This window comes from Garra rufa, chromosome 13 (genome assembly GCF_049309525.1).
Source record: "Garra rufa chromosome 13, GarRuf1.0, whole genome shotgun sequence".
In the NCBI taxonomy this organism is placed as follows: domain Eukaryota; kingdom Metazoa; phylum Chordata; class Actinopteri; order Cypriniformes; family Cyprinidae; genus Garra; species Garra rufa.
Window position 1 is genome coordinate 6,873,320 of NC_133373.1, and position 27,655 is coordinate 6,900,974.

A 27,655-nucleotide genomic window follows, 5' to 3' on the forward strand; every position below is an offset into this window, starting at 1 on the left:
GTGTAACATATTTACAACAGATTCACATATTAGTATGCATTACTTATTAAAAGATGAATTATATTCACCCCAAATACTAATTAGTTGTAATTCTGCATTTTTAAAATTTTGCCCATTTGTTTTTCTGTTTTTTTTTTTGTTTTTTTGTTTTTCTGTTTAATTTCATTACATTTTTGTTTTTCTAATAAAAAATCATAAATTTTTCCTAATTTACAAAACTAAAATGTCATTCAGTGTAACAGTGTAACATATTTAAAACAAATTCACATATTAATATGCATTACATGTTAAAAGATTAATTACTTTCACCCCAAATACTAATTAGTTGTAATTCAGCATTTTTTTTAATTTTGCCCATTTGTCAGTAAGAAATTTTACTCATTTAAAAAAAATTATAATAAAAATTAATATGCCCCCTTATTCCTGTATATATTTTCATATGTACAAGTCAGAATAAACATGTTGTTTGTATTTGTATATAAATACTGTGTTACACTTAAATAATGTAACATTATTTCAGCCAAATTTTAACATTTTTTTCTCCAAAAACTTATTTGAAACCTTAAAAGTAGACTTTACTTACATTTAATGTGCTTTCTATGGGCATAAAATCACTTTTGTAAATTTCGCTTTACTCTAATATATTAGTTAATTTATTTATATTGTATATACACAATAATAATTTATGACATAGTTATTATACTTCATATATATTTGCTTCAGTAGCTAGGCTGGTGGCAAAGCAGGTGGTCAGTTTTAGTATTTTTTATCGTCTGTTTTCTCTCTTTCACTTTCACTTTCACCCAGTTCAAGCGGACATCATAGTCTACATCAAGATTTTCTGCTATGTTTCTTTGGAAAGTTGATTGTGGCTGATATCCGAAACGCATAGTACCGCACCTGTTACGTAGAGAAAGTCCATGTCACGAAGCCTTATAGTATGATTGACAGCCTTCAGACTAGTTGGGTACAGTAAAAAACAGAAAAACCTGCTGCAGTCTAGCCCTGATAGTGATTAATTCTAAATGAATGGATTCCCGTGTCTTCTATTGGTGGTAAGGGAAGAAACGCTACAAACTCAGGTGTGTCTCATCATGGGCTTTGTCTTTGTTATGCTCGCATTGTCTGCATAGTTTCTATACTAGATGACGGCACAAACACGGAATGAGGCATGTACTCATGAAAGCTTGAGGCTGTGCTTCACTCACAGATCAACAGAGAGAGAGAGAGAGAGAGAGAGAGAGAGAGAGAGAGAGAGAGAGAGAGAGAATACGATTTCCTGCAGAGGACTATAGCTCAGCACTCTGTGGTTTGGTTTGGTTTTTAGACTAAACTATGTTACGCAAAGGCTTGTTTTATATTTCTACGTCTGTTTGAACACATTGTTTTGTTCTTTATTATGAGTTCGTGTTAGCAGAAAAAAACTTTTACTAGTCTCTATGACTGTTTTGTTTTGATTTGTTGCATACTCGGGTTATTGCATCGAATATTAAATACCGGAGCTACAATATGAAATTCAACGGATACCTGAGGCTGCGAATCGGCGAGGCGGTGGATTTAAAGCCAACAACTTTTTCAACTCGTCACACTTTTAATAAGAAATTCGTCCTGGATCCTTATATCGTTGTTAAAGTTGATAATCTGAAAGTTGGACAGACCGACACAAAAACGAAGACCAACAAACCGACCTTCGATCACGAATTGTGCCCATACATCACAAACGGCAAAGAGCTGGAACTGGCTGTTTTCCACAGCACTCCTATAGGATACGACGATTTTGTGGCCAATTATACAATCCAGTTTGATGAATTGATAACGTCGTCAAACACAAGACAAACGTTTGAAGGATGGGTGAGTTTCTACTGTGTACAACAGAGTTATGTCTTACTACACGCAGGACCGGTTGCATTAACAGTTTGGACTAGTAAAATGTTAGTCACCTGGGGGGGTTTTCTCTTCATGACTGGTCATAACTTGTTTGGTCATAACAGATAAAAAAATGTAGATTAGTCAACTGCTAGTTGGTCGAACTAGTTAGTAAGAGACAGTCTTAAAGATATAGTTCAACCATAAATGAAAATTCTCCTGAACAGTTGACGGTAGCCATTGACTTCCATAATATGGAAAAAATGCAATGGCAGTCAACGGCTACCATCAACTGTGTGATTACCAGCATTCTTCCACTGATCATATATTGTGTTCAACAGCAGAAAGAAACTCATACATCTTTGGAACAACTTGAAGTTGAGTAAATAGAATGTTCATTTTTCGGAGAACTATAGTGGTTGTTTAGGCAGTTTTACAATAATGACCACACTTTTTGCTCACACTTTATATTAGGTTGCCTTAACTATACTTACATCAAAAATAAGGTTAGGGACAGGTTTGGTGGTTTGGGTAGGTTTAGGGGTGAGTTAGGGTGTAAGGGATGGGTCAACAGTGGATATTACAGAAATTAATTACAAATGTAATTACATATAGGTTTTTAACTTAAGATAAGTACAAAGTAAAAACGTTTATGTACACAATAACTACACTGTACCAAATGATTAATTCAAATGTAAGCACATAGTAGTTAAGGCCACCTAATGTAAAGTGGGACCCATTTTTTGACGTTTTGTTACTTATGTTTAAAAATTTATTAAAATTAAAAAATAAAATAAATAATAAAAAGAAGAAAAATCGGCCTACACCACCCCCAATTATGCCTCCTTAAATTTTGATAGAAATATTTGCCATACATTTACAGACAAAACGCAGGATGCAAAGTAAGTGAGATGTGAAAACCATTGGCCTCTTTTCTTTGCATTTTTAGTCTTTTCTGACTACAGATCTGTCAGTGTTCCTGTAAAAGGGTCCTGTTGCTTTCATTTGTGCAAACTAGGTTGTGCTCAAAACCACACTTTGCACCCCACTATGCATCACGGAAACTCTCAGAGCGTTACATTCTCTCACATCTACAGAGTAACCGGAGATGTGTGGTTTGATATACTTGTGATCTATTTTTTTTTAAGTTTAAGTGCTAAAATCTGGTCAAGTGAGCCCTTGTGAAAATTTTAAGTGCTATAATCTGATGGTGAGGGTGTTATTCTCATGCTAAAACATGATTAAAAATTACACAATAAACTTTTTCAAGGTTACAGGAATTTGACACTGAACATGATAGCAGTGTTTTTAGTGTTTTGTTTTTTTTTTAGTTCCAGGCCTCATTTGGATGCTGTTAGTGTTTTAGATGATTCCTAACAATCATGTCATTATAGGTTATTTTGCAAATGTGGTTCTCTCACTGTGTTCGTGGGGGACGTGCTTTCAAACTCACATACCACCAGTGCAAACATGCTGCTCAACCAAACTGGCTGGATTCCTCTTTTTGCCCCTTATAGCTTTTGTTTAACAAGTTCTCCACATGTACTTGCAACAATTTTTTTTTGTGATTTCCCAAACATACCTGGGATAAAGCTCTGCTTCAGCTTCACAGCTGAGAGTTTAAGGAAGTACTAATAATATTTGCATCTTGCATTTGCAATTTACTGGCAACCTACTTATTGTTTGTTTTATATAAAAACAATATGTGTCCTATCAGATGCTTGGTTGGTCTCTTTAAATGGTATGCTTTTTAAATACGATTGAAGTGGTTGGGTCAATGGTTAAACCTTCCAATGCCTTCAGCGCTTGTTGTGTTTGGTGGTTTGTGCTGTGGACTTGACTCCCTAAACCAGCTCGTCCTGCTTTCCTCGTCTTGCCTCGTGTTACAGGAATTCCTCCCACATGGCAGGGCTAGCTAAATGATAATAAGTGCGAGAACGACTTAGATGGCAAGATAGAATGACTAAGACTGTGAAAAAGGGTTAGTGTGATTAGCTAGAGATGCGACTCTGATAATATGCTGCGGTTTGGTTTAAATATGATGTTGTTACACAATAAATCAAACGATCTTTCACTCATAGTAAAAAGAGCTCACAGCATTTTTTATGCTAAGTGGTAGCCACATCCTTAACTCTAAAAACATTTCCATTTACCTTAATGTGTCATCTTTAAAGGGTTAGCTGAAAAATGAAAATTCTGTCATTAATCACTCTCCCTCATGTTGTTCCTAAGGCAAGACCTTCGCAACCAATGCAACAGGCATGTTCAAGGCCCAGAAAGATAGTAGAAACAGAGAAACAAAAGGCGTTTATGGTTGGCCAAACTGAACCAGGATTCCCAGGGCAAGAATCTTAAAAACATTCATGTTTGCTCTTAGGCTATATTAGGATAATATCTTAATGAATACTGCGCCCTTTCCTGCTTACTAAGTCCTTCCCTATATGATTTAGCAGATTGCTTTTTTTTCTGTGGTTTAGACAGCATAAATTAGCAGAACAATGTATTCAGTAGTACATTAACCTACTGTTGTTTACATTCGAGTATCGCCAATATAGCCATGCATCTGGGTAACTGACCAAACCGTGACGTAAGTGCAAACCCTCCAGGAGACAAATGTTAGGAAGCTTTTGTTAAAAGTGATATTTTATCATATTGTCATATTTTGAGTGTCTCATCTCACTGAGTATCTCCTCTTCCAGGTGAATCTGGAACCAGAGGGAAGTGTTTATATCTCCATCACTCTCACCGGCTCCTTTACAGATGGTTAGCTGTGTTTGATAACTAGATATTTTGAATAAAAAAAATGTTTATTATTATATAAAAATCAAGTACGGTATGTGCAATTGTAGTTATTTAATATGCTGATTATGCAATTTTGTGTTAATCTAAGACTAATAATTAGTTAGACAGTTAAGCTATAAATGAACCTATGCCATTTTTTAGACACTGATGATAGAAATGTGTTGTTTATGATTTTTGGTCTTAACAAAGATTTTGTTGTATTTTTGTCTTTTAACATAATATACAAGTTCTCTTTCATGTTTTATTCTATCAAAATTTTATAAGGGTTTTAACAGTTAAACTAGTACTTACCCACAATACTTTGTTTTAACTTTATGCCTAATTTTGTCAGCAATTTAATTGTGCTTACTGAGTGTTGCCATCAATTTCAGATGAAGCTGTGAATGGACTGAGACACCATAAAAAGTTTACAAGAAAAAGGCAGAAAGCTCTGAAGAAAAGAAAGGTCCACCAAGTCTACGGGCATAAGTTTATGGCAACCTTCCTTCCCCAGCCTACTTTTTGCTGCCATTGCAAAAACTTCATTTGGTGAGACTTGCATAGAAAACTATGGGAGCCCGTTTTCGCCACTGAATAAAAAATAAAAAAGGTAATTGCGACTTTTTATCTCACAATTCTGACTTTTTTCTCAGAACTGTAAGATATAAACGCACAATTGTGAGTTATAAAGTCAGAATTGCTAGACATAAAGTCAGAATTGCGGGATATAAACTCACAACACTTTTTTTCTAGCAACTGAGAGTTTGTACCTTTTTTCTAGATTTTTTCTTGCAATATAAACTCGCATATTTATAGTTTATATCTCACAATTCTGACTTTATAACTCGCTATTGAGAGTTTATATCACGCGAATGCGACTTCATTTCTCAGAATTGCGCATTTGTATCGCAATTGCGTCTTTATTTCTCATAATTAGGAGATGTCTTGCAACTCTGACTTTATTTCTCAGAATTACGAGTTTATATCTCACAATTCTAAGAGAAAAAATCTGAATTGTGAGTATGCATCACGCAATTCTGAAAAAAAGGCAGAATTGTGAGAAAACAAGTCGTGATAACCTTTTTTTTATTTTATATTAAGTGGCAGAAACGGGCTTCCATAGAAAACACACCTTAATGCAGATAAAACAATCAACAAATCATATTTTTTTATATATATGTCAAGTGGTTAAACGTATATAATCATTCCCCAGGGGTGTTTTTGGAAAGCAAGGCTATCAGTGTCAAGGTGAGTAAGTTAACTAATATTAGTGTAAGAATAATTTCCTCATATGTTTTAACAGAGTGCATGTACAACAAATAATAATATTCACTTTCATGCCTCATTATTCTAGTGTGTGCATGTGTGGTTCATAAGAGGTGTCATGATTTGGTGGTCAGTGAGTGTACACGTATGAAGAAAGATTCAAAAGAGGTAAGAGTGTGTGTAAATGCATACGTGATGACGAAGTTGTGTCTTGTGAATTAATTTTCCACATACCTGAACATACTGTTTTTTGTGTACAGGGCCAAAGGGAAGGTTTTAGCATCAACCTACCCCACCAGTTTAGAGAGCACAACTACAAAGTTCCCACATATTGTAACCACTGTGGATCTTTACTTTACGGCTTGATAAAGCAGGGTCTCCAATGCAAGAGTAAGCACATATTTATTTGATTTGTTAAATCATTGTAATACATTAGAGACGAGATCATTGTTGTCAGCTCTGTGGTGTGGATTTATTCAGGTTGCAAGATGAACATCCACAAACGCTGTGAACAGAACGTTGCACTTAACTGCGGGGTGAACAGTGCTGAACTGGCCAGCAAATTGTCAGAGATTGGACTGCTCAACACGCTTTCCAAACGAAAGTCTAAGGTAATGTCATGAGAACTGTCTCAAAATGTCTCCTTTTTCAGAGAATATGTGACCATGGACCACAAAACCAGTCATAAGTAGTACAGATATATTTGTAGCAATAGCCAAAAATACATTGCATGGGTCAAAATGATCATTTTTTCTTTTATGTCAAAAATCATTATGATATTAAATAAAGATCCTGTTCCATAAAGACATTTTGTACTTTTCCTACCATAAATATATAAAAACTTAATTTTTGATTAGTAATATGCATTGCTAAGAACTTCATTTGGACAACTTTAAAAGCAATTTTCTCAATATTTAGATTTTTTTGCAGATTTCAGATTTTCAAATTGTTGTATCTCAGCAAAATATTCTCCTATCCTAACAAACCATACATCAATGAAAGACATATCTATTCTGCTTTTAGGTGATGTATAACTGTCAGTTTAATAAAAATTTACCTATATGTCTGTGTTTGTGGTCCAGGGTCAAATATATGTTAAATGCACATTAAATTAAATATCTGTATTCTTTCCAGAGTACTTTGCACAGGACAGAAACGAACAGTCAGAACTCCACTAAAAGCATACATCCAGCATCGGAGGAGCCAGAGGAAGAGACTGTTAAAGTTGGCCTGGAAGACTTCAGTTTCTTACAGGTGTTGGGAAAAGGCAGCTTTGGCAAGGTGAGACATACTGGCAGGGCTGTCAAAAAGCAAAAGCAATTTGGTTATAACTGTGTTAATAGGATTTTAGCGATACAGATTTGCAAACATCTCAAGTGCGTTTTTGTGCTTGCGTTTTAGACAGCATCAAAAGTTTATATTTACTAGGGCTGCCCTCTAATAGCCAACTAACCGTTAGTCATCGAGAAGAGGCTTGGTCAACCAAAATTTTATTAGTCGCTTAGTCCCAGAAAAAAAAATCCACAGGAAGTGGCGAAGTCACGCAGTCCGTTAACAGGTGGCCTTTGTGGTACCTAAAAAGTGCTATAGTGCTAACCTATTAACCATTGACCTCAAATATGGCTTTTCATTTGAAAGATATAAGTAGTAACAACTTTACATGGCTGCTCAATCTAATTTTAACCTAGAAATTTTTAAGCACTATTAAAGTGTGGAAGCTGAATAGTAGCGCACTTACTGCATGACAGATGGAGGCGACGGTGCGGTCACTTGCTCTTAAAATACTTTGTCATTTTTGGTCATACAGATAAAAGTTTAAAAAAAAAAAAGTTAAATTGTAAACACTTTACGTTTATTTGTGTGCACTCAGAATAACAACGAAATGTTGCACTTTTGTAAAATAATTAAAGCAAAAAGAATGCGCTTTCTGCCATCTTGGTCTCTGTAAACTTGAGCATGAAACTTCGAAACTCAGTGTATACTTGCCTTACAGACATGAAAAATGTATCTATAGTGAGTGAAATGTCTACTTTAAAATGAACCAATTTAAATAGAATACAAATATTCTTGGATTATGCAATGCATATGAAACATGCATACAGGCGTAGATGACAAGTCAGTGTCGTCGACTTCATCTCTTAAGCTGAAAACAAAGAAAGCACTAGTTTATCAAAAAATAATTAAAACGTTAATGCAGTCTCCTTGCTGTTTTTCCCTGACACATTCATAATTGCTATATTTGCTGGTGCGCTGTGCTTTTTTTGTGCACGTGTGTGCTTATTAAGCTATGTTGGCAATTAAAGGCCCATTTTATGATTTATGGTTTACCAATAAACATATGACTAATAGTCGACTAATGCATAAAATGAACGACTACTAGTCAAACTGAAAAAACTTTAGTCGAGGACAGCCCTACTATTTATAACGTGTTTTTGTAGTGTTGAGCAGTGTAGCCAGTCACAGATGTATCTGTAGATTTTTTAACACCTCTAATTGGCCATTGCATTCAAGTTTATTAGAATTCACTCTCCACTCAAAACTCTTAAGAGCTTGCTTACGAATCTTCTGATTGATTTGCATTTTAATGAGTGAAATATATATTTGACCCCTTTGCAAAAAATGACTTAGTACTTGGTGGCAAAACCCTTGTTGGCAATCACAGAGGTCAGACGTTTCTTGTAGTTGGCCACCAGGTTTGCACACATCTCAGAAAGGATTTTATCCCACTCCTCTTTGCAGATCCTCTTAAAGTCATTAAGGTTTCAAGGCTGACGTTTGGCAACTCGAACCTTCAGCTCCCTCCACAGATTTTCTATGGGATTAAGGTCTGGAGACTGGCTAGGCCACTACAGGACCTTAATGTGGAAATAGACATTCATGACCCATTTTCAACGCTTTTTCTCACCCAAGATTTGATGGTATATGTCCATTGTCCCTTTGATACTCTTTGATACGGTGCAGTTGTCCTGTTCCCTTATCAGAAAAACACCCCCAAAGCATAATCTTTCCACCTCCATGTTTGACGATGGAGATGGAGTTCTTGGGGTCATAGGCAGCATTACTCCTCCTCCAAACACGGCGAGTTAAGTTGATGCCAAAGATCTCAATTTTGGTCTCATCTGACCACACCACTTTCACCCAGTTCTCCTCTGAATCATTCAGATGTTCATTGGCAAACTTCAGACGGGCCTGTATGTGTGCTTTCTTAAAGGATTTCAGTCCTTCACGGCGTAGTGTGTTACCAATTGTTTTCTTGGTGACTATGGTCCCAGCTGCTTTTGCCTGTGTAGTTCTGGGCTGATTCCTCACTGTTCTCATGATCATTGAAACTCCACGAGGTGAGATCTTGCATGGAGCCCCAGACCAAGGAAGATTGACAGTTATTTTGTGTTTCTTCCACCAACTGTTGTCACCTTCTCACCAAGCTGCTTGGCCATGGTCTTGTAGCTTATTCCAGCCTTGTGTAGGTCTACAATCGTGTCCCTGACATCCTTGGACAGCTCTTTGGTCTTGTCCATGGTGGAGAGTTTGGGATCTGATTCATTGATTGATTGTTTCTCTGGACAGGTGTCTTTTATACAGGTAATGAGCTGAGATTAGGAGCACTCTCTTAAAGGGAGCCAGAAATCTTGCTGATCAAATACTTATTTCACTCATTAAAATGCAAATCAATTTATAACTTTTTTTAAATGCATTTTTCTGGATTTTTTTCTGGTTATTCTGTCTCTCACTGTTCAAATATACCTACCATTAAAATTATAGACTGATAATTTCAGTCAGTGGGCAAACGCACAAAATCAGCAGGGGGTCAAATAATTTTTTCCCTCACCGTATGTCAAAAGATCAAGGGAATTTTGATTTCTCAGTTCATGATCCTTTTAACAAAACAACCTAACCAAAACCCACATCCTGCCCTGCATTCTCACCCAAAGGTGAACTTAAAAGTTGGCAGCCCTGCATACTGGTATCACTTATGTGGCTATACCTCATTACATTTACTGCATTTGATTCTTATCGAATCATGTCTTAAAAATATCAATAGCAGTTCATCTGTACACTCTTAAAAATAAATGTTCTTTATTGGCATTTATGGTTCCATGAAGAACTTCACCCAATAGGTTCTTTATAGTGAAAAAGTTTTGTCAGATTTTTAAAATGTTTGCCAGACTAAGAAAAAATATATATTTCTGTGGCACCGCTGCAAAGCCCCTTTTAAAGCCTGTATTTTTAAAAGCAGCATCAAACCGCAGAAGTCTATAATTGTATGTGTATGTATGTTTATAGGTGATGTTGGCTCGCCTAAAAAGTGACCACAGGGTGTTTGCTGTAAAAATGCTGAAGAAGGATGTCATACTGCAAGAAGATGATGTGGACGCAACCATGATTGAGAAGAGAGTGCTGACCCTGGCCCACCAGCATCCATTTCTTACACAGCTCTACTACTGCTTTCAGACTGCGGTAAGAGTTCACAAATATTTTCAAGGTGCTAAATAGCATTTCATATGATGTATAAAGGCAAATAATTACAATAAACATATTTTAACAGATTAGCAGATTAGTTAGATTATTTACACCTTGTTTTAATAGTGAACCCGAAGAAAAGTCTGTTAATATGTAGAAACTTTCAGATTTTTACAGAGGTTTTACCCATATTTTGTGTTTCAGATTTAAATGTAACTTAACTGCATGTCCTTGCAGAAAATTACTACAGATATATAGGGCTTCTTCATTATATGAATTCATTCTTAGAAGGCACATTCTCTGACAATAGAAGAATCTAGAAATGTGTCTCAAACAGCCTTCAGCGGAAAAAGCCAGTGCAAATGCTGATCATAGTAATCCGGTCAGGGGTGAACTCAATGCAGTGTTATCGTGTAGATAATCTGTAATGTGAGCTCAGAAGAAATCACGCTAGGCGTAGCAGTAGAGACTGATTTCTTTTACCCTGATTTCTATATTGACTGACAAACCGGGAAAAAGGTTTTGTTGAATGTAGACACCTCATGTCCCTCACTCAACCAGGAAACACAATGATGCTTGACAAAACCCCTGAACATCATATCAACAAAAATGTGTTTAAATTCCTAAAATGCCTGGGATTTCACCTTCAGTGTTTTGAAACAGATTGTATTTTTTCATAAGAATGTTACCTGGGGAAAAGCTTAATAGAAGTAGGTGCAGTTACAAAAACTTTAAAGGGGTCATCTGATGCAAAACTCACTTTTACATGTTGTTTGAACATTAATGTGTTTTGGTAGTTTGTGTACAAAACCACCCTACAATGATTTAAAAAAAAATAATAATAAAAGTAATATTCCCTTTTTAAAATCAGGTCATTCTCAGCTTCTTGTCGCTGTGACGAAACACAGTTGATTGACATGAGCGCCTTACCTTAGACCCGCCCTCAGCGAGCTGAAACAGTCTGACTCCAATCGCCATTGTGTCGACTCAGGTGCAGAGGAAGACTCTAATTGAGCGATTGAGGTGTTCTGTTGTTGGATGTAATAATGAACATAGCAGTAGTCATTTACTCGCGACATCTGAGCCGAGGACAACGTTACTTTCATTTTTAAAAGGAAAGCGTTGACACCGATCTACATATGCGTCTATGTTCGTGTGAATCATTCGTGATGCAGCTTCACTCACAGTAGAAGTGAGAATAAGGGTTTTTTATGCATCTTTGCAAATGGCCTTCTTTAATAATGTGTTTGTTGGCAAGTTACGCCGATAAACGTGGCTAAATGCAGCTAAAGTAAACATTAAGGCTTGTAATCCCTCAGCAGAGAGGGGCGGGGCGAGCAGAGCTCATTTGCATTTAAAGGGCCCATGCGATAAAATGAGCTGATATTTTGCAGAGCTGATTTTGACAAGGTAAAAGGGTGTTTTTTACACTACTATTGATCATTTTTAACCAAAGCATATTAGAGACTTTTCATTAAGACCCTAAAGAATCATATGAACTTGTGGAAAATGGGCATCCGATGACCCCTTTAAGTGAGAATTACTGATATCAAAAGCTACTTATTCACTAATATACACTGTAGTATGTTTTAATAAGATTACTGGTCTTTTTGAAAGCATAATTTAAAATAATAGGGACCTAGAATCACATTTTAAAAAAGAATCGATAACACTTTACAATAAGGTGTCATTTGTTAACATGTGTTAATGTATTAACTAACATGAACGAACAATGAACTATACATTGATTATCTTTGTTCATGTTAGTTAATAAAAATACAGCCATTCATTGTTTGTTCATGTTAATTCAGTGCATTAACAAATGTTAACAAACACAACTTGTGATTTTAATAATGCATTAGTAAATGCTGACATTAACTAAGATTAATAAATGCTGTAGAAGCTATGTTCATTCTTAGTTCATGTTAACTAATGTACTTAACTAATGTTATCTAATTAACCTTATTGTAAAGTGCTACCAAACAATCTAAATGAATGATGACTATTGTAGTACCAAATGTAAACAGTAGATGGAGCCTTTTGTGCGGATTGATATTCACTTCCTGCTCAGTGAGGAGAAGTATCGTCTGCATACCAGAGCCACAGTGAAAGTATGAGAGGATAGCTTAAGGGAAGTGACGCAAGATTTCTGTTGACTTACACATCTCCTGACCTCAAACACTACAACACTACATATTTGTCTCTCTCTCTCTCTCTCTCTCTCTCTCTCTCTCTCTCTCTGTGTGTGTGTGTGTGTGTGTGTGTGTGTGTGTGTGTGTCTCTCTCTCTCTCTCATTCTCTCTCTCATACATGTTTGTTTGTGGTTACGAGACAATTTGTAAATGTAATAGTTGTTATACTGTACAAACTGTATTGTCTATCCTCTTACCACAACCCTACCACTAAACCTACACCTCACACAAAACATTGTGCATATTTAAAATAAAGAAAAAAATGTTTAGTATGTTTTTAAGACATTAGGTTTACAAGGACACAGGAAGTGTCCTCATAAACATTGTAATAGCTATGCCATTATACACATTTATGTCCTCATAAACCATATAAACCTGTAAACACACAGAAATCAATGCCTTTGTTAAGCAAAGATATATTAAATTGGTGACACTTTACAATAAGGTGTCATTTGCTAACATTAGTTAATGTATCTAACTTGAACAAACAATGAACAATACATTTATTACATTATTTATATCTTTTTGTTAACGTTAGTTAATAAATATACAGTTGTTTATTGTTAGTTCATGTTAGTTCACACTTCACAGTGCATTAACTTTTAAAAATGCATAATTAAATGTTAAAATGATCATTAACTAAGTGTTAACTAAAGTAGTTAACTAATGTTAACTAATAAAACCTTATTGTAAAGTTTTACCTAAAAATATTTCAAATGTAGATATTTTGATTTTCTATTAAAAATAATTCAAAATTCAAAATAAAATTGCTAATAAAAGAACCAAATCAGCATATTTGAATGCCTTTTAAAGGATAATTTGAGACTGTAAAAATGCCTGCTGAAAATTTAGTTATCTATATCTTAATTTAGTAAACTACATCTTTAAATATATTACAATTGTCAAACTGTAATAATATTTTACAATATTACAGTTATTACTGTATTTTTTGCTGTATCAAACAAATTTAGCCTTAGTGAGCAAACAAAGACAAAATACTTTCAAAAACATAAAATCGCACAGACACTACAACTTTAAAAGCAGTGTATTTTAAATAAAAATATAATATAATTTGAATAGATGCATGTGTAGAAAAACAAAACAAAAAGGTAACACCTTACAGTAAGGTGTAACTTAGTAATTTAACATTAGGTAATGTACTACCAAACATGAACATATAATTAGCAATACATTTATTACACTACTTATTCATCTTTGTTAATTTTAGATACAATACAGTTGTTCATTGTTAGTTCATGTTCGTTCACAGTGCATTGACTAATGTTATTAAACACAACTTGTGATATTAATAAAACATTAGTAAAGGCTTAAATTAACATGATCTTAGATTAATAAATGCTGTAGACATATTTTTCATTCTTAGTTCATGTTAACTAAATAATACTAACTAATTAACCTTACTGTAAAGTGTTACCAATAAAATAAAATAAAAATGATAGAAATTTGTATACATTTGTACATTAATTGTTCATATTCTGTAGTGGTTACTAGTTTAATAATGCTGGAAGAAGTAAAACAATACGTTCCCTCATATTTGACTTTTTTAAAGTACACTTTTAAAAATGAAGGTGCTTCACGATACCATAGAAGAACCTTTTTTGTCTAAATGGTTCCATAAAGAACCTTTAACATCTGAAGAACCTTTCTGTTTCACAAAGTTCTTTGTGGTGAAAGAAGGTTCTTCAAATTATTAACCTTTGACTGAATGGTTCTTTGTGGAACCAAAAATGTTTCTTCTGTGGCATCGCTGCGAAGAATCTTTTAAAGCACCTTTATTTTTAAGAGTGTAGTTTTATAACAAGTTTTTCCATGTTGTTTTTCCATGTGCGTGCTAACCTGTGCTATTCATTTCTCAGGAGCGGTTATTCTTTGTCATGGAGTTTGTAAATGGTGGTGACCTCATGTTCCATATCCAGAAGTGCAGACGTTTTGATGAGCCACGAGCACGATTTTATGCCGCAGAGATCATTTCAGCCCTTATGTTCCTTCACTCCAAAGGCATAATTTACAGGTGAGAAATACCGTGGATCATTAAAAAAGTCTTACATTTTCGGTCATCACATTATTTTTGGGCTATTTGAGTATTTGAAATTCATAACGCTCATCTGAAGATACCGCAGATGTTCACACTCCAGTGCCACTGCCCTCTGTTGTTTGATTTGACATGTATGTGTTCAGCCTTGTCTGCGCATGTCCTGATACACTTAGTCAGATTTTACAGACAGTCTCCGCCCCGGCTTAGTCTTTCTTTTCCATGGCGCTATTCCTGGCTGTAATCACACGACCTTTGCCTACCTGAGTAAGCTTTCTGATCACCCGTAATAGAGCCAAGCCCAAATATAAACAGATCTGACAAACTGCTTTCCCATTCAAATGAGGATTACTCCGTTTACGAGCTTCCCTCAGGGACCTTTTCAGGAATGTTGGTGAACTCTGCTGACCCTCTGTCATCTTTACAATCGTATGGCCCCTTTTATGACCACTCTCGCCTTTCCTTTTGATTTTACTGGGCTTTAAAGCTAATTATTTTAGAGTGTTTATAACACGTTTGTAAAGTGAAGCTAATGGGGAGAATGATAAAGAGGCACGGGAAAGGACTGTGTGGACATTTTGAGTGAGGGCCTGATCTGATGTCACACCCCTGCCCAGCATGCATTGGAGCTATTATTACATAAGATGTTTACTCAGGGAAAAAAAGAGCATGAGGGAGGGAGAGAGAAAGAGCGGGTCTGTGCACTGCTCTGATTTAATCACATGACTTTGTTTATGACAAAGTGCAGTATTATATGCACTGAGATTATTCCAAATATATATTAATATCATGCACATTACATTTTAGTGTAGATTTTGCAGGAACACCTATTTTATATTTTAGCAGTACAACGATTCATTGACCTCTGAGTCATCAAGCTATTCCACTCCACTTTACCTTACTTACCCTCGATACTAGACGCTGCTGTAATGCTGTATAATCTGGCTGTGCTCTAATCTGAGGATTGGACTATACCAGGTTCATTTAAAAAGATTGGACAGTGCATGACGGAAACAAAGAATCCGTTAATGACTTTAGTGTTTCAGTCTCACTTCAGCAGGTTCCACCCAGAGGCTTGGAGAAAATGCAAATGCAGAGTGTTTGTTGACCTCTCGAACTGTTCCACTGTTGCTAAATAACATGTGGTTTCCAAAAAGGCAACAGAAATCAAGCTTTTCTATTTTTGGTTTAATTGTGTTTTACCTTAAAGGTATAGGTCACACAAAAATTAACATTTTTGACCCTGGACCACAAAACCAGGCTTAGTTAGCATGGGTATATTTGGAGCAATAGTTAAAAACACATTGTATAGGTCAAAATTATACATTTTTCTTTTATGCCAAAAATCATTAGGATATTAAATAAAGATCATGTTCCATGAAGATATTTTATACATTTTCTACTGTAAATACATCAAAACTTAATATGTATTGTTAAGAACTTTATTTGGACAACTTTAAAGGCGATTTTCTTTTTTTTTTTTTTTTTGCACTTTTTAGATTCCATTTTCAAATAGTTGTATCTCGGCCAAATATTGTCCTATCCTAACATTATATTATCAAATTAACATATTTACATTAACATATTATCCTAAGCTTATTTATTTAGTGTTCAGATGATGTAAACATTTCGAAGGATTGATGGTTTTGCTAAAAATATACTCATCCTCAGGGCATCTAAGATGTAGACAAGTTTGTTCCTTTATTGAAACAGACTTGGAGAAATTTTGTATTAAAGGTATAGTTAACCCCAAAATTTAATTTACCCAATGATTTACTCACCCTCAAGACATCCTAAAGGTATCGAATCTTTTTCTTCCAGAAGAATACAATCATAGTTATATTAAAAAATGTCCTGGCTTTTCCAGGCTTTATAATGGCAGTGAATGGCTGTTAATATTCAGTAGTCCAATACAAGTCCACTAAAGTGCATCCATCCATCATAAAAGTGCTCCACATGGGTCAGTTGGTTAATAAAGGCCTTCTGAAGTGAATCAGTATTTAAATCTTCATAAACCCTAGCCTCCGCAAACTGTCGTGGACAGAGTTCGACCAGAGCTCACACTACGCCTATGTTCGTAGTGTAAAGATAGATATTGTTCTTAAAAAAATGCATTGATTTAATTCAGAAGGCCTTTATTAACCCCCTGGTGCCATGTGGAGTACTTTTATGATGGATGGATGCACTTTATTGGACTTCAAATTTCAACAGCCACTGGCATTATAAAGCTTGGAAGAGACAGGACATTTTTTAATATAACTTTATTCATCTGGAAGACGAAAGTCATATAAACCTATATGTTTTGATGATGAGTAAATCATGGTGTAGTTTTCATTTTAGAGTGAACTCTCCCTTTAAAAAAGCACTTGCTCACTAGTGGATCCTTTGCAGTGAATGAGAGTTGAGACAGCTGATAAAAACATCACATTAATCCAAAAACAGTTGTATGGATTACTTGTGGATTATTGTGAGGGATTGTTTTATTTTTTTATCAGAATACTTGGTGTTTAAAGACAAGCGCATTGAGTTGCTTTACATAGAGACCAAAGTATGTGGTTACGTCACTGATGGTTGGGCAGAAGAAAGACTTGTTCATTTTTACAGGGCCTGAAATATTTCTGCCAGTTCTCCAGCTGCAGATTTTGGCTGTGGCTGAAGGTCAGGCCGGTGAGTCTGCCACACAGTTATTTTTGCCAGCGCCAACTCTTTGGCATTGTGAGCGTGAGACTCTGCATGTCTCTGTTCTTGTTCATTAGGCATGATGTACAGGAAGTTAAGATATCGATTTTATTTTCTTATCTTTCATCCTCTCTTCCTTTTGTGCCAGTTACTTGATTCATGAAACAAGAACAACCTTTTGAAATGAAACAAGAAGACAAATATTTTAAAATGTAATTAATTCCTGTGATTCAAAGCTGAATTTTCAGCCATTACTCCAGTCTTCAGTCACACGATCCTTCAGAAATCGTTCTAATATGCTGGTTTGCTCAGGAAATATTTCTATCAATGTTGAAAATAGTTGTGCTGTTAAATATTTTTGTGGAAATCTTTGATTAATGGACTGTTAAAAGGAACAGTGTTTATTTGAAATACAAATCTTTTTTTAAGGTGTAATCTGTGTAAATTGCTAGCATCTTTACTGTAAAATTTGAGTTTTGCACGCTATACTTGATTGCAGATGATTCTAAATGATTCTAAACCAATATACTGTATATATGTGACCCTGAACCGCAAAATCAGTCATAAGTAGTGCTCATATTTGTAGCAATAGCTAACAATACATTGGATGGGTCAAAATGATCGATTTTTCTTTTATGCCAAAAATCATTAGGATAAGTATAGATCATGTTCTTTGAAGATATTTAGTTTCCTACAATAAATATATCAAAACCTAATTTTTGATTAGTAATATGCATTGCTTAGAACCTCATTTGGACAACTTTAAAGGCAATTTCCCAATATTTAGATTTTGTTGCACCCTTAAAATTTAAAAAAACCTTTAAGATTTTCAAATAGTTGTATCTCAGCCAAATATTGTCACATCCTAACCATACATCAATGGAAAGCATATTTATTCAACTTTAATGAGTTTAATGAACTTTCAGTTTCATAAAATTTACCCTTATGACTGTTTTTGTGGTCCAGCATCACATATTAATTTTTTCAGTGCTGTGGTAGTGAGCAGTATTTTTTTCCATATATTTTCTTCATAGTAGCTGATGTCAAAATCTTTTTTAGTTGTACAAAGTGAATTCCTTTATTTTACTAATTAAGGGGAGACGCTGCAGGCAAAAACATAGTTTTTTCATACATCTGTCATTTTGAGATTTTGGGCTTTTTGGTTTTTCATTAAGTGTTTTTTTTAGACTATTGGAAAGAAAACACCCAAAAGACACTGTTAAGTGTTTCTTTTATAGCACTTTATCTATTTGTGTCAATAGATTTCAATTACAATCCATATTTTTAAAGGCTGTTTTCTCAAAATTTACAGAGGGATTTGTTTATGTATAATCTGCTTCGTTTTATACATTTCATTCCCCAAAAATGGTAAAAAAAAATACTTTGTTTTCTGTCTGTTCTCATTTTTTTCTGAATTATGGAGTAACAAAATGAGATACCAACATACCCTCTGTAAAAAAACATTTGACTCTAATATGTCAAAAAGAATTTTGAAACTGACTTTATCCAGTGTTTAGATGTTTGTGCTAGAAATGTATGCAAATTAGTGTATATTTTATTAAATGATGCATTTGCATATTCAAACCTAAGATTTTAGAAAACTTGTAATACAAAAAAAATGTTTGCAATTATCAGTGTAATCAATTAACTAGGTAAGTAAGGTGATAACTATTAGTTAATTTTTTTACCCTATTCAACTGCAGTGTCAAACCTTAATTTGTGCAAATATTCTTTATATTCTTTATGAATGTCTCACACAAAATGCTTGTTTTCATGAATGAGGCTGCATAGTTGCCCATACATTGATGTAATAACACCCTAACTGAATGAAGTAGTAAGTGATGGAAGGAGTGTGTTTGCTTTTAAACACTCTATTCTTTGTTGTTTACTAGGTAATGCAGCAGAGTCACGCGCTTTTAACAACATGGTAAAGAGGTCACCTCTCAATGTCTTCTCTGTTAATTGCGTTCTAATGAAATTAGACCACATTTCCCTAGGAACCTTTGACCACAACAAGCTGTTAGTCCAATTTACACTCCGTCACTCTCTTTTCCACGGGATCAATATTGCTTCTTCTCTGATGACAGGAGACTGAACGCTGCCTCTTGTGCTGATTACTCTACACCCTTGTGTCAAGCATGCAAACATTTGCATTACACACTCATTGTGTGTCAATGCAGTTTGAACTCTGTGAACCCCATTTGTTATTACCATGATATGTATGCAATATTTTGTTTACATTTTTGTGCTACTACAGCCTCTTCCACTTGTTATTGATGACTTAGAGTTGTAAAGCCTGTCATTCATAAAATGATTCAAATCGTTCAGTCCTTTTGTAAAATATTTTGGCTATTAAAAAGGATTTAATAATGCTTTTAACTACCAACAAGAGAATACTCTGCTGCATATAATGCATTTTAACATGTTTAAATCAATGTAAGAATGTAAAATTACTTAATACAGCAAGGTAATAATGTCACCCTTTTTTGTTTTTCTGTCAAAGGGACCTTAAACTGGACAATATTCTCCTGGACAGAGATGGCCACTGCAAGCTGGCAGATTTTGGCATGTGCAAAGAGGATATACGTGAAGGAAAACTCACTACTACCTTCTGTGGGACTCCAGATTATATTGCACCTGAGGTGAGCATCAAAGAAGATTTAAAAGAAGATGGTGGTTAATATGAGGGTTTGTGTACAATTCCTGTATTGATGGTTTCTCTTTTAGATCATCCTGGAGGAGCCATATGGCATGTCTGTGGACTGGTGGGCTCTGGGTGTGCTGCTTTATGAGATGCTGTCTGGTCACGCGCCGTTTGAAGCAGAGACTGAGGACGAGCTGTTTGAGTGCATCCTCAAAGATGAGATCATTTATTCATCCTGGCTCAGCAACGAGGCAGAGGACATCCTTAGAGGAGTGAGTCTAGATCTAAGGTTGAAATATCAGACTGAATAAACACAGAGGTTGTTTACATGCACTTTCAGCCAGACTAAAACAGTTTGTTTCTATAAAAAGTCTCGAAATTGCATTAGTTTTTTTTTTTTTTTTTTTTGTGAAGTTAAGCTAGCAGACTTAATGTGATTGTAGCTCAGCTTCATCCAGCATTGGATTTTAGCCATTGGACAATTGGAATTGGCCTATGGTTGAAATGCAGAGATATTTAATCATGTATTTAACCTTCACATATTTGATTATACACTACCAGTCAAAAGCGTTTTTTTAAAGAAGTCTCTTCTGCTCAACAAGTCTGCATTTATTTGATCCAAAGTACAGCCAAAACATTACAATTTTAAATTATTATTACTGTTTAAAATAAAAAATCCAATTTGAATATATTTTAAAATGCAAACCGTTCCTGTGGTTTCAAAGCTGAATTTTAGCATCATTACTCTAGTCACATGAACCTTCAGAAATCATTCGAATCATTCTAGAAACCATTCTGATTTGCTGCTAAAAAAAACATTTGTTATTATTATTATGTTGAAAACAGCTGAATCGATTTGTTTTAGGTTTCTTTGATGAATAGAAAGGTCAGAAGAACAGCATTTATCTGAAATATACTGTATATATTTCTTGTAACAGCATAAATGTCTTTATTATCACTTTTGATCAATTTAAAGCAACCTTGCTAAATAAAAGTATTAATTTTTATAATTTCTTTGCTTCAAAAAAATTATACTGGTTACAAAAGCTTTTTATTTCACATAACTGCTGATCTTGGATCATTCTATTCCCCAAAGAATCCTGAAAAAATGCGCTTAACTGTTTTAAATATTGACAATTATGATAATTAATGTTTCTTGAACAGGAAATCGATAAATTACAGTGATTTCTTAAGGATCATGTGACACTGAAGACTGGAGTATTAATATGAAAATCACATAATAGCTTCGATCACAGGAAGAAATTACATTTCAAAAAAATATATATTCAAATAGAAATCAGTTATTTTAAAGGATAACTATTGCCAAAATGCAACCTGGGCAGTTTTTTTTAATATAAACGAGACAAACTTATATCTAAAAGCATAATTACAACAAACAAGCTGCTTTTGAGATTTCGTTTTGTGGTCAATGGCCGGTGAACGGGAGTGCTAGGGGCATAACTTTGAGCGCATCAAAATCGATATTTTTACAACACTAAGACGGCTCGACACACCATGAAACTTTGCTCGAAGTATTGCCTGGGTCTCTACACATGAACTCGAGCATTGAGAACATTGTTTGTGTACACAGAGTTTACTAAAAAGAAAGGTTTTGAACAACTCACTTACACTTGTTTGGGTTTCCGCTCGCGGCCGTCTTGCCAGTCAAGAGGTGTCGATCTCCGAATGCGAGGATGGATAGCTTCTAAAGCATATTTCCATATAAATGCATGGCTAATTCATTGTTTTGTCACAAGTGAAAAACAATATTAACCTTCTAGTTGTAAAAAGAGCCTCATATAAGCCTAATATTTCATCCTATGAAGTCCATTCATTCGCATTCGGAGATCGACACCTCTTGACTGGCAAGACGGCTGCGAGCGGAAACTCAAACAGTGAAAGTGAGTTGTTCAAAACCTTTCTTTTTAGTAAAATCTGTGTACACAAACAATGTTCTCAATGCTCGAGTTCATGTGTAGAGACCCAGGCGATACTTCGAGCAAAGTTTCATGGTGTGTCGAGCCTTCTTAGTGTTGTAAAAATATCGATTTTGATGCGCTCAAATTTATGCCCCTAGTACTCCCATTCACCGGCCACTGACCACAAAACGAAATCACGCTCAATCTCAAAAACGGCTCGTTTGTCGTAATTATGCTTTTAGATATATATTTGTCTCGTTTACAGTATAAAAAAACAGCCCAGGTTGCATTTTGGCAATAGTAATTTTAAAAATATTTCACAATATTGCTTTTACTGTACTTTGGATCCAATAAATGCAGGCTTGGTGAACAGAAGTCATTTTCTTTAAAAAAAAAAACATAAAAAATCTGGTAGTGTATATTCTACATTAGTGACTACATGTCATTAACTGTGTGTGAAACTGTAAAGACCAGGACTGTAGCATTCGGCAATGTGCGAATGCTACAATTAAAATAAAACCAGAGCAATGAACACTAGCTCAATTACACAAAAAAGCCTTGTAGCTCGATTATAACTTCTGATGTAAATATACTCACAGATGACACTTTAATGAAATCCATTGTTTTGCATAAGTACATTTGTCTGACTTTTACTAGACAAATTAATTTACTTATACACAAAGGACACAACCCCAGTGTGTTGACTTACATCTCAGGCAGCTTTGTTGGGAAATCTGTGACTTTCCTGGCAGTGACGTCTTATTAAACTCTCTTCCTCTTCTGTTGTGATCACACATTGCCAAAACATTTATATCAAAACTACAGAAGGCTTCATGCTGAAACATGACTGTGCTGGTCTTCTCACCAGCAAAAAACCAAAGCTGGCTTCATTTAAGAGCTCCAAGTGAATGTTTCTTGGCTAATGCAGCAAAGAGGCTGTTCAAAGGCTTTTGGCCAGCTGTTCCTATGTAAGCACCAGTAAACATGAGGCTTTAACATCCTGCAGAGAGCACAGACCCTCCATTGCTGATTTTTAATCCTTTAAAAGACCCAAGTTGTCCGTATCACAGACTGTCCCCTGTCCTTTGTGACTCATTACATAAGCTCCATTGTGAACCATGGAGGGTTAAAGAGCTGTGTCATGGTAGGAGGATTAACGTCATATGACTGAGTAGAGGTCTTCTCGCATTAGTGGAGTAAAGACCCTAATAACTCTGTCTCCTTACCAAGAGCTTAAGTCAGTGATCTGTGCAATATTGTGGGCAGTCTTGAACGGTATTGTCAAAGTGTTGTATTTTTCCAAAATATCACTTCAAGTTGATTTGTATAAGACAAAGTTCCGTCAAAAGCATTTGGACTTTTCAGGTTTGAATATAGCCATGTTCTTGCATTGGAAATGCTATGACCAAGTGGCATTTATTTGAAAGACAGCACAAGTGCACTTTTCAAGCACTGTTTTTTTTAAGCTAGATGATGATTTCTGTTTGCTCTCTACACAGTTGCTCACCAGAGACCCAGCATGTCGGTTAGGCTGCATAGATAGAGATGGAGGAGAAGAGGCCATCACTGCACACACGTTTTTCACAGGACTGGACTGGGAGAAGCTGAACAGACGAGAGCTCACACCGCCTTTCACACCTCGAATAGTAAGCCTACAGTGGGGAATTAATTATTAGATCCCCTGCTGATTTTGTACATTTGCTCACTGACAAAGAAATGATCAGTCTATAATTTTAATGATGTTTATTTGAACAGTGAGAGACAGAATAACAACGAAAAATCCAAAAAAAGGCATTTTAAAAATTTGTAAAATGATTTGCATTTTAAAGAGTGAAATAAGTATTTGACTTAGTACTTGGTGGCAAAACCCTTTTTGGCAATCACAGATGTCAGATGTTTCTTGTAACTGGCCACCAGGTTTGCACACATCTCAGGAGGGATTTTGTCCCATTCCCATTTCTCCAAGTCATTAAGGTTTCAAGGCTGACGTTTGGCAACTCAAACCTTCAGCTCCCTCCACAGATTTTCTATTAAAGTCTGAAGACTGGCTAGGCCACTCCAGGACCTTAAAGCGATGGTTCGGAGTAGATTTGCACTCCGAAGCCCATCTAAATACCCCATCCGAAGTTTTGTTTACCTTTTTTGTTTAGCTTGTCGAATGGCTTGCTACAGCCGTACATGGTATATGTGATGTATCTCGTATATTGCACCACTAAACGTGCAAGTAATCTTACCAAACTTCTACAGTAGTGTAAATAGGGTATGTACTCACAAAACGCTGCATTGGAAAATTTGTAAGTCCACCATGAGTGTATTAAAAACAACTGTACCGGATCCCTACTAGTCTCAAAAATCCAAAATGGCGACACTTCGACGTCACTTCCCTGGTTTGGGAAAAGCACGTAAAAGTCCACCTACTACGTCCGTGTGCATGTCAACTTGTGATGTGGGCGGTGTCTCGCGACATCATCTGGTTTAGAATATCCTTTTTTTTTTTTCCTGAAGTATTAACAACTTAGTTTCACATAATCTTTTTTTGTGAAATTGTTTTATCAACAAAATATCATTGCATTCGTCGTTAGATGCATCGCTTTCTGACAGGAAGTAGACATGCACACAGACGTAGTAGGTGGACTTTTACGTGCTTTTCCCAAACCAGGGAGATTTTTGAGACTAGTAGGGATCGGGTAACAGTTGTTTTTAATACACTCATGGTGGACTTACAAATTTTCCAATGCAGCGTTTTGTGAGTACATACCCTATTTACACTACTGTAGAAGTTTGGTAAGATTACTTGCACGTTTAGTGGTGCAATTTACGAGATACATCACATGTACGGCTGTAGCAAGCCATTCGACAAGCTTGGCTATCTCCGTCAATGTTCGACTAAGGTAAACAAAACTTCGGATGGGGTATTTAGAAGGGCTTCGGAGTGCATAGCAATGTAGTCAAATCTACTCCGAACCATCGCTTTAATGTACTTTTTCTTGAGCAACTCCTTTGTTGCCTTGGCTATGTGTTTTAAATTATTGTCATGCTGGAATACCCATCCATGACCCATTCTGAATGCCCTAGCTGAGGGAAGGAGGTTTCCACCCAAGATTTGAAGGTACATGGCCCCGTCCATCGTCCATGTGATGCGGTGTAGTTGTCCTGTCCCCTTAGCAGAAAAACACCCCAAAGCATAATGTTTCCATCATGTTTGATGGCGGGGATGGTGTTCTTGAGGTCACAGGCAGCATTCCCCCTTCTCCAAACACGGCGAGGTGAGTTGATGCCAAAGAGCTTGATTTTGGTCTCATCTGACCACAACACTTTCACCCAGTTCTTCTCTGAATCATTCAGATGTTCACTGGAAAACTTCAAACAGGCCTGGACATGTGCTTTCTTGAGCAGGGAGACCTTGTGGGCGCTTCAGGATTTTAGTCCTTCATGGCATAGTGTGTTACCAATTGTTTTCTTGGTGACTATGGTCCCAGCTGCTTTAGATCATTGACAAGATCCTCCTGTGTAGTTCTGGGCTGATTCCTCACTGTTCTCATGATTATTGAAACTCCACGAGGTGAGATCTTGCATGGAGCCCAGACCGAGAGAGATTGACTGTTTTTTTTTTGTGTGTTTTTTTTGTTTCTTCCATTTGCAAATGATCGCACGAACTGTTGTCGCCTTCTCACCAAGCTGCTTGGCGATGGTCTTGTAGCCCATTCCAGCCTTGTGTAGGTCTACAATCGTGTCCCTGACATCCTTGGACAGCTCTTTGGTCTTGGCCATGGTGGAGAATTTGGAATCTGATTGATTGATTCCTTCTGTGGACAGGTGTCTTTTATACAGGTAACAAACTGAGATTAGGGGCAATCCCTTTAAGAGAGTTCTCCTAATCTCAACTTGTTACCTGTATAAAAGACACCTGGGAGCCAAAAATCTTGCTGACTGGTAGGGTATCGACTACTTATTTCTGGATTTCTTTGATGTTATTCTGTCTCTCACTGTTCAAATAAACCTAACCTACTATTAAAATTATAGACCAATCATTTCTTTGTCAGTGGGGAAACACAAAACAGCAGGGAATCAAATAATTTTTTTGTCCCCACTGTACATCACCACTTGTGATCTTTATAGACCCACCAAATTGTGGCATTTATCAGTATACTTGACATGAAAGAATCAACAGCTGATTAATTTTTAAAAGTGTGAATACTGATTATAAATAACAAGTTTGTTTTGTTTTGTAGGATTCTATTGAGGATGTGAACAATTTCGACCCTGACTTCACTCAAGAGGAACCCTGTCTTACACCAATTGAGGACAGTCTTTTCCCTTTCCATCAGGAGGATTTTAAAGACTTCACCTACACAGCTCCAGAGCTGCGACTGCACTAACATCAGCTGTGGTTTATTTATTTATCACACATAGATTACATGTTACTTTCCCTAATTAACTCCTTCTAGCAAACATTCTGTTGACAAAATGTTGCCAAATCTGTCAAGAATATAGACATGTTTGGAATTAGAAGAAGAAGGCAATACGGCAGTACAGTGTTCTACACAGGACCATCCACACCAAAGGATTATTCGTAATGGCAATGACATGAAGAAAATAATGATTTCCTGAAATGAACTGCTTTTTGCAATGTTTTTATCTGCATAAATGTATTTCACATTATTTTTACAAGTGTATGATGTTTCCAAGTGCTTTGTATTCCAGCTTTTTAGTAAGCATGGAAACAAATGTATGTAACTTACATTCACCTGTTAGGTCAGTGTAATGACTTAAATTATGTGATGTGTTGTAAAGTAATTCTAACTAAAGTCTAAATTATGAACTTGGAAAATCCTTTTGTAACAGGCTATAAGAGACAATTTTGGCTTACCTAAAGCGCATGTGACAGCAGGTATCACCTGACCAGTTCATTGAATAATGAATCAGGAGACCTGTGGCGTGCAATAGAAACATGAAATTTTCATGAGAAAAACAAAAAACATATCCTTTACACCTCAAAGGACAAACAGAGCTGCGGTCTTGTCACATTTCTCTGTAGATGTGGAAATCCCCCATGAATAATGTATTACCCTTGATTCATTTGTTGTTGTCACGAGCTTACCCTAGATTTGAAACAGCCTTTATACATAGATAATACACCACATACTAGTGCTGCACACACGTTAATGAGATTAAGATGCTATTATAAGCATAAAATATTTAACTTCAGGTCAGTTCTACGCTGCCATCTTACTTCTATTTCAGTAAGTGGCTTATATAACTGGATTAAGACCCCATTCATTTTTATTTTCTTTTGATTTGTTTATGCTTCAATTACGTATCTGGAAATTTGATTGTCGTGATTGTTTTCTATTCAAGCATTCACTTGTTTGAAAAGCGACATTACCCAATAAGGGATTTTACGTTCTTGTCCCAAACCAGTTGTAACTGGAAACTCGTTGGCTTACACATTGGCATTTTTTCTGCCAGACAATAGCAGTGAAAGTGAAGTAATAATACCAAATTTGTTTTAGAGTGAAGAATGGTCTACTTATTTATTATCAAGCGCTTTATTTTGGTACCAAGTCAGATTCAAGGACTATTACGGGTTTAGGATCATTCAACAGAATTTGAGACAAAAAATACTTCCTACTTGTTTTCTTAAAACTTGCAATAACATTGACTCAAAATTTTATAAAAGCACATTACTTTCTCTTAAGAGAAAGTGTATTATTTAAGCTTAAAAACTGTTCTTATCAGTTTTGCGATCGTTTTAGTGCTTTGTCATGTCAACAGTGTTGTCAAATTTGAGATA

General features: G+C 35.7%; 1 protein-coding gene across 1 annotated transcript; it reads left to right on the forward strand.

Annotated features, from left to right (window-relative positions):
* Window positions 1-1,296: 1,296 nt before the first annotated feature.
* prkchb (protein kinase C, eta, b) lies at window positions 1,297-27,425 on the forward strand. Its single transcript, XM_073852927.1, has 14 exons — window positions 1,297-1,851; window positions 4,566-4,629; window positions 5,040-5,196; window positions 5,861-5,895; window positions 6,002-6,081; window positions 6,174-6,303; window positions 6,394-6,524; window positions 7,048-7,194; window positions 10,198-10,371; window positions 14,444-14,598; window positions 19,802-19,940; window positions 20,026-20,214; window positions 23,361-23,507; window positions 26,094-27,425. The coding sequence occupies exons 1-14, from the start codon at window positions 1,510-1,512 to the stop codon at window positions 26,238-26,240; spliced, it is 2,037 nt and encodes a 678-aa protein (XP_073709028.1). The 5' UTR covers window positions 1,297-1,509; the 3' UTR covers window positions 26,241-27,425.
* The last annotated feature ends 230 nt before the right edge of the window (window positions 27,426-27,655 follow it).

Coding starts and splice junctions, on each gene's coding strand:
- prkchb (XM_073852927.1), top strand. CDS start 1,510: ATGAAATTCAACGGATACCTGAGGCTGCGAATCGGCGAGGCGGTGGAT. Junction 1,852..4,565: donor GACAAACGTTTGAAGGATGG/GTGAGTTTCTAC, acceptor CTCCTCTTCCAG/GTGAATCTGGAACCAGAGGG. Junction 14,599..19,801: donor TCCAAAGGCATAATTTACAG/GTGAGAAATACC, acceptor TTTCTGTCAAAG/GGACCTTAAACTGGACAATA.